The following is an 8,089-nucleotide window of genomic DNA, read 5'->3' on the forward strand; positions in this document are numbered from 1 at the left end:
ACCCACTGTCCCAGAGTGTGAAAGGACAGCTGACCCACTGTCCCAGAGTGTGAAAGGACAGCGTCTGACCCACTGTCCCAGAGTGTGAAAGGACAGTGTGTGACCCGCTGTCCCAGAGTGTGAAAGGACAGTGTGTGACCCACCGTCCCAGAGTGTGAAAGGACAGTGTGTGACCCGGTGTCCCAGAGTGTGAAAGGACAGTGTGTGACCCACTGTCCCAGAGTGTGAAAGGACAGCGTCTGACCCACTGTCCCAGAGTGTGAAAGGACAGCGTCTGACCCACTGTGCCAGAGTGTGAAAGGACAGCGTCTGACCCACTGTCCCAGAGTGTGAAAGGACAGCGTCTGACCCACTGTCCCAGAGTGTGAAAGGACAGCGTCTGACCCACTGTCCCAGAGTGTGAAAGGACAGCGTCTGACCCACTGTCCCAGAGTGTGAAAGGACAGCGTCTGACCCACTGTCCCAGAGTGTGAAAGGACAGCGTCTGACCCACTGCCCCAGAGTGTGAAAGGACAGTGTGTGACCAACTGTCCCAGAGTGTAAAAGGACAGCGTGTGACCCACTGTCCCAGAGTGTGAAAGGACAGCGTGTGACCCACTGTCCCAGAGTGTGAAAGGACAGCGTGTGACCCACTGTCCCAGAGTGTGAAAGGACAGCGTGTGACCCACTGTCCCAGAGTGTGAAAGGACCGTGTCTGACCCACCGTCCCAGAGTGTGAAAGGACAGCATCTGACCCACCATCCCAGAGTGTGAAAGGATAGTGTGTGACCCGGTGTCCCAGAGTGTGAAAGGACAGCGTCTGACCCACTGTCCCAGAGTGTGAAAGGACAGTGTGTGACCCACTGTCCCAGAGTGTGAAAGGACAGCGTCTGACCCACTGTCCCAGAGTGTGAAAGGACCGTGTCTGACCCACTGTCCCAGAGTGTGAAAGGACAGTGTGTGACCCACTGTCCCAGAGTGTGAAAGGACAGTGTGTGGCCCACTGTCCCAGAGTGTGAAAGGACAGTGTGTGACTCACTGTCCCAGAATATGAAAGGACAGTGTCTGCCCCACTGTCCCAGAGTGTGAAAGGACCGTGTCTGACCCACTGTCCCAGAGTGTGAAAGGACAGTGTGTGACCCACTGTCCCAGAGTGTGAAAGGACAGCGTCTGACCCACTGTCCCAGAGTGTGAAAGGACCGTGTCTGACCCACTGTCCCAGAGTGTGAAAGGACAGTGTGTGACCCACTGTCCCAGAGTGTGAAAGGACAGTGTCTGACCCACTGTCCCAGAGTGTGAAAGGACCGTGTCTGACCCACTGTCCCAGAGTGTGAACGGACAGTGTCTGACCCACTGTCCCAGAGTGTGAAAGGACAGCGTCTGACCCACTGTCCCAGAGTGTGAAAGGACAGCGTCTGACCCACTGTCCCAGAGTGTGAAAGGACAGTGTGTGGCCCACCATCCCAGAGTGTGAAAGGACAGCGTCTGACCCACCGTCCCAGAGTGTGAAAGGACAGTGTGTGACCCACTATCCCAGAGTGCGAAAGGACAGCTGACCCACTGTCCCAGAGTGTGAAAGGACAGCTGACCCACTGTCCCAGAGTGTGAAAGGACAGCGTCTGACCCACTGTCCCAGAGTGTGAAAGGACAGTGTGTGACCCGCTGTCCCAGAGTGTGAAAGGACAGTGTGTGACCCACCGTCCCAGAGTGTGAAAGGACAGTGTGTGACCCGGTGTCCCAGAGTGTGAAAGGACAGTGTGTGACCCACTGTCCCAGAGTGTGAAAGGACAGCGTCTGACCCACTGTCCCAGAGTGTGAAAGGACAGCGTCTGACCCACTGTCCCAGAGTGTGAAAGGACAGCGTCTGACCCACTGTCCCAGAGTGTGAAAGGACAGCGTCTGACCCACTGTCCCAGAGTGTGAAAGGACAGCGTCTGACCCACTGTCCCAGAGTGTGAAAGGACAGCGTCTGACCCACTGTCCCAGAGTGTGAAAGGACAGCGTGTGACCCACTGTCCCAGAGTGTGAAAGGACAGCGTCTGACCCACTGCCCCAGAGTGTGAAAGGACAGTGTGTGACCAACTGTCCCAGAGTGTAAAAGGACAGCGTGTGACCCACTGTCCCAGAGTGTGAAAGGACAGCGTGTGACCCACTGTCCCAGAGTGTGAAAGGACAGCGTGTGACCCACTGTCCCAGAGTGTGAAAGGACAGCGTGTGACCCACTGTCCCAGAGTGTGAAAGGACCGTGTCTGACCCACCGTCCCAGAGTGTGAAAGGACAGCATCTGACCCACCATCCCAGAGTGTGAAAGGATAGTGTGTGACCCGGTGTCCCAGAGTGTGAAAGGACAGCGTCTGACCCACTGTCCCAGAGTGTGAAAGGACAGTGTGTGACCCACTGTCCCAGAGTGTGAAAGAACAGTGTGTGACCCACTGTCCCAGAGTGTGAACGGACAGTGTGTGACCCACTGTTCCAGAGTGTGAAAGGAAAGTGTGTGATCCACTGTCCCAGAGTGTGAAAGGACAGCGTCTGACCCACTGTCCCAGAGTGTGAAAGGACAGTGTGTGACCCACTGTCCCAGAGTGTGAAAGGACAGTGTGTGACCCACTGTCCCAGAGTGTGAAAGGACAGTGTGTGACCCACTGTCCCAGAGTGTGAAAGGACAATGTGTGACCCACTGTCCCAGAGTGTGAAAGGACAGTGTGTGACCCACTGTCCCAGAGTGTGAAAGGACAGCGTCTGACCCACTGTCCCAGAGTGTGAAAGGACAGTGTGTGACCAACTGTCCCAGAGTGTGAAAGGACAGCGTCTGACCCACTGTCCCAGAGTGTGAAAGGACAGTGTGTGACCCACTGTCCCAGAGTGTGAAAGGACAGCGTCTGACCCACTGTCCCAGAGTGTGAAAGGACAGTGTGTGACCAACTGTCCCAGAGTGTGAAAGGACAGCGTCTGACCCACTGTCCCAGAGTGTGAAAGGACAGTGTGTGACCCACTGTCCCAGAGTGTGAAAGGACAGTGTGTGACCCACTGTCCCAGAGTGTGAAAGGACAGTGTGTGACCCACTGTCCCAGAGTGTGAAAGGACAGTGTGTGACCCACTGTCCCAGAGTGTGAAAGGACAGTGTGTGACCCACTGTCCCAGAGTGTGAAAGGACAGCGTCTGACCCACTGTCCCAGAGTGTGAAAGGACAGTGTGTGACCCACTGTCCCAGAGTGTGAAAGGACAGTGTGTGACCCACTGTCCCAGAGTGCGAAAGGACAGTGTGTGACCCACTGTCCCAGAGTGTGAAAGGACAGCGTCTGACCCACTGTCCCAGAGTGTGAAAGGACAGTGTGTGACCCACTGTCCCAGAGTGCGAAAGGACAGTGTGTGACCCACTGTGCCAGAGTGTGAAAGGACAGTGCGTGACCCACTGTCCCAGAGTGTGAAAGGACAGCGTCTAACCCACTGTCCCAGAGTGTGAAAGGACAGTGTCTGACCCACTGTCCCAGAGTGCGAAAGGAGTGTGTGACCAACTGTCCCAGAGTGTGAAAGGACAGTGTGTGACCCACTGTCCCAGAGTGTGAAAGGACAGTGTCTGACCCACTGTCCCAGAGTGTGAAAGGACCGTGTCTGACCCACTGTCCCAGAGTGTGAAAGGACCGTGTCTGACCCACTGTCCCAGAGTGTGAAAGGACAGTGTGTGACCCACTGTCCCAGAGTGTGAAAGGACAGCGTCTGACCCACTGTCCCAGAGTGTGAAAGGACCGTGTCTGACCCACTGTCCCAGAGTGTGAAAGGACAGTGTGTGACCCACTGTCCCAGAGTGTGAAGGGACAGTGTGTGACCCACTGTCCCAGAGTGTGAAAGGACAGTGTCTGACCCACTGTCCCAGAGTGTGAAAGGACCGTGTCTGACCCACTGTCCCAGAGTGTGAACGGACAGTGTCTGACCCACTGTCCCAGAGTGTGAAAGGACAGCGTGTGACCCACTGTCCCAGAGTGTGAAAGGACAGCGTCTGACCCACTGTCCCAGAGTGTGAAAGGACAGCGTGTGACCCACTGTCCCAGAGTGTCAAAGGACAGCGTCTGACCCACTGTCCCAGAGTGTGAAAGGACAGTGTGTGACCCACTGTCCCAGAGTGTGAAAGGACCGTGTCTGACCCACCGTCCCAGAGTGTGAAAGGACAGCGTGTGACCCACTGTCCCAGAGTGTCAAAGGACAGCATCTGACCCACTGTCCCAGAGTGTGAAAGGACAGCGTGTGACCCACTGTCCCAGAGTGTGAAAGGACAGTGTGTGACCCACTGTCCCAGAGTGTGAAAGGACCGTGTCTGACCCACTGTCCCAGAGTGTGAAAGGACCGTGTGTGACCCACCGTCCCGGAGTGTGAAAGGACAGTGTGTGTGACCCACTGTCCCAGAGTGTGAAAGGACGGTGTGTGACCCACAGTCCCAGAGTGTGAAAGGACCGTGTCTGACCCACTGTCCCAGAGTGTGAAAGGACAGTGTGTGACCCACTGTCCCAGAGTGTGAAAGGACCGTGTCTGACCCACTGTCCCAGAGTGTGAAAGGACAGAGTGTGACCCACTGTCCCGGAGTGTGAAAGGACAGTGTCTGACCCACTGTCCCAGAGTGTGAAAGGACAGTGTGTGACCCACTGTCCCAGAGTGTGAAAGGACAGTGTGTGACCCACTGTCCCAGAGTGTGAAAGGACAGTGCCTGACCCACTGTCCCAGAGTGTGAAAGGACAGTGTCTGACCCACTGTCCCAGAGTGTGAATGGACAGTGTGTGACCCACTGTCCCAGAGTGTGAAAGGACAGTGTGTGACCCACTGTCCCAGAGTGTGAAAGGACAGTGCCTGACCCACTGTCCCAGAGTGTGAAAGGACAGTGTCTGACCCACTGTCCCAGAGTGTGAATGGACAGTGTGTGACCCACTGTCCCAGAGTGTGAAAGGACAGTGTGTGACCCACTGTCCCAGAGTGTGAAAGGACAGTGTCTGACCCACTGTCCCAGAGTGTGAATGGACAGTGTGTGACCCACTGTCCCAGAGTGTGAAAGGACAGTGTGTGACCCACTGTCCCAGAGTGTGAAAGGACAGTGTCTGACCCACTGTCCCAACCAGTCCCTGTTTCCACTGGCTGGAGAGTCCAGAACGAGGGGTCAGTCTTCGGTTAAGGGTTCGGCCATTTAGAACTGAGATGAGGAGAAATTTCTCCACTCAGAGAGTTGTGAATCTTTGGAATTTTCTACCGTAGATGGCTGAATCGTTGAGTATATTCAAGACTGAGATCGAAAGATTTTTTGGGCACGAAGTGAATCTAGGGATATAGGGATAGTGCGAAAAGGTGGATTTGAGGTAGAAGATTAGCCAGGAACTCATTGAATGGCGGAGTAGGCTCGAGGGGCCATAAGGGCCTACGCCTGCTCCTTTTCCTTAAATCCTAGGGTGTGAAAGTGACAGTGTCTGATTCACTTGGGTGTGTGTATTTTACGTATTTATTCAATGTGTACATTTGTCGTGTACGTTTTAGAACAAGATGATTGCGAGGCCATCAAATACGAATCCATGTTGATGAATATTGAGTGTTGCCATCCCATCCTGGCAGGTGAGGGTTCATGTACCAGAGGGAGGGGCTGCGATGGGAGGGTTAGTGTACCAGAGGGAGGGGCCTCGATGGGAGGGTTAGAGTACCAGAGGGAGGGGCCTCGATGGGAGGGTTAGTGTACCAGAGGGAGGGGCCTCGATGGGAGGGTTAGTGTACCAGAGGGAGGGGCCTCGATGGGAGGGTTAGTGTACCAGAGGAAGGGGCCTCGATGGGAGGGTTAGTGTTCCAGAGGGAGGGGCTCCGATGGGAGGGGTCATGTACCGGGGCAGGGCTTTCATGGGAGGGGTCATAGCCCCGCCCCGGTACATGATGGGAGTGGTCATGTACTGGGGGCAGGGCTATGATGGGAGGGGGTGTCATGTATTGGGGGGCAGGGCTTTGATGGGAGGGGTCATGTACTGGGGGCGGGGCTTTGATGGGCGGGGTCATGTACTGGGGCGGGGCTTTGATGGGAGGGTTCATGTACTGGGGTGGGGTTTTGATGGGAGGGGTCGTATACGGGGAGCGGGGCTTTGATGGGAGGGGTCGTGTACTGGGGCGGGGCTTTGATGGGAGGGGTCATGTACTGGGGCGGGGCCATGTACTGAGGCAGGGCTTTGATGGGAGGGGTTGTGTACGGGGGCGGGGCTTTGATGGGAGGTGTCGTGTACGGGGGCGGGGCTTTGATGGGGGGTCGTGTACGGGGCGGGGCTTTGATGGGCGGGGTCGTGTACTGGGGTGGGGCTTTGATGGGAGGGGTCATGTACTGGGGCGGGGCCATGTACTGAGGCAAGGCTTTGATGGGAGGGGTTGTGTACGGGGGGCGGGGCTTTGATGGGAGGGGTCATGTACTGGGGCGGTGCTTTGATGGGAGAGGTCGTGTGGGGGGTGGGGCTTTGATGGGAGGCATCATGTACTGGGGGGCGGGGCTTTGATGGGAGGTGTCGTGTACGGGGGCGGGGCTTTGATGGGGGGTCGTGTACGGGGCGGGGCTTTGATGGGAAGGGTCATGTACTGGGGCGGGGCTTGGATGGGAGGGGTTGTGTACAGGGGCGGGGCTTTGATGGGAGGGGTTATGCACTGGGGCGGGGCTTTGATGGGAGGGGTCGAGTGGGGGGGGTGGGGCTTTGATGGGAGGGGTCGTGTACTGGGGCGGGGCTTTGATGGGAGGGGTCGTGTACGGGGGCGGGGCTTTGATGGGAGGGGCCGTGTACTGGGGCGGGGCTTTGACGGGAGGTGTCGTGTATGGGGCGGGGCTTTGATGGGGGGGTCGTGTACGGGGGCGGGGCTTTGATGGGAGGGGCCGTGTACTGGGGGCGGGGCTTTGATGGGAGGTGTCGTGTATGGGGCGGGGCTTTGATGGGAGGGGTCGTGTACGGGGGCAGGGTTTTGATGGGAGGGGCTTTGATGGGAGGGTAAGCGTACCCGAAGGAGGGGGTGTCGCTCAGTCCTGGTCCTTGCGCTGAACCTCTGCTTGTGTTGTTAGACCAGCTGTGGAAGTTGTCCAATCCCAAGGCCAAGGACAGGAAGGAGTCGACATCGAGGAAACCCCGACCCACCAAGGAGGTCGTTCTCACACTACCCTCCAAAAACAAATCAGCCTTCGGGACTAAAAAGAACCCCAGCACCACACAGAAAGCTTTCTGAATATAATTGAAACTGAGAATAAAATTCACAATCCAAGGACATGAGCAGCAAGTGTTAATAACACCGCAGATAAGAGACACACTACACACGGGAAAGGGCGCAAAGGAGTGTTACTGGTTGGGTGAGTGGCCACGGGTGTCTGAGCCCAATTGAAGTGCTCGTACTACCAACCCAGCTGAGGCCAACTAACTGGTAACAGACCAGGGATTAAACCCGAGCTTGAGGTCGGCAAGGTCCTCAGGACTGTTTACATCCGTAGCAAAATATCCCCATACCCACTGCTACTTTCCCTAAAATCAGTGTCACCCCAGTGTCAGGAAATTCAACAGGGAATGGGATAGAAAGCAGGCACAGAAAGAGGTCGAGGGGTTTGAAGAGCAGGTGGGGAGTTTTCCAACGTGGCCACTGTCAGTCTCTATCCTTATATAGGGATAACCAGACAAAGTAATCTCTGCGAATCAGAGGGAGCAGCTCAGTCCGTGAAAAGGAGGGGACCCGGAACATACGCTTTACAGGTTCTGCCCTCCCTGTACTTCAGTTATTTCACAGATCACAGAATCTACAGTGCAGATAGAGGCCATTTCGGCCCATCACGCCTGCACCGACACATATCCCACCCTATCCCCGTAACCCCACGTATTTAATCCCCCTAACACTAAGGGTCAATTTATCATAGCCAAATCAACCTAACCTGCACATCTTTGGACTGTGGGAGGAAACCCACGCAGACACGGGGAGAATGTGCAAACTCCACACAGACAGTCACCCGAGGCCAGATTTGAACCCGGGTCCCTGGCGCTGTGAGGCAACAGTGCTAACCACTATGCCACCGTGCAAGGACAATACCAGAACGGAGAGATTAGAACCATCAGGAAAGGCTGATCAGGCCAAGGCT

General features: G+C 56.0%; 1 protein-coding gene across 3 annotated transcripts in view; it reads left to right on the forward strand.

The window, feature by feature from the left end:
* c8h22orf15 (chromosome 8 C22orf15 homolog) overlaps positions 1 to 7,233 on the forward strand; it is a 73,108-nt gene extending 65,875 nt beyond the window's left edge. For 2 of the 3 annotated variants that reach the window (XM_085962112.1, XM_085962114.1), the window contains exons 4-5: positions 5,494 to 5,568; positions 7,034 to 7,233. In XM_085962112.1, the coding sequence (XP_085818238.1) occupies positions 5,494 to 5,568; positions 7,034 to 7,194 (236 nt within the window). In that variant the 3' untranslated portion in view covers positions 7,195 to 7,233. The remainder of the gene's footprint in view (positions 1 to 5,493; positions 5,569 to 7,033) is intronic. The other variant, XM_085962115.1, reaches the window with a different exon arrangement.
* The last annotated feature ends 856 nt before the right edge of the window (positions 7,234 to 8,089 follow it).

This window comes from Somniosus microcephalus, chromosome 19 (assembly GCF_052327205.1).
Source record: "Somniosus microcephalus isolate GS21.2 chromosome 19, FLI_Smic_1.0, whole genome shotgun sequence".
Taxonomy (NCBI): domain Eukaryota; kingdom Metazoa; phylum Chordata; class Chondrichthyes; order Squaliformes; family Somniosidae; genus Somniosus; species Somniosus microcephalus.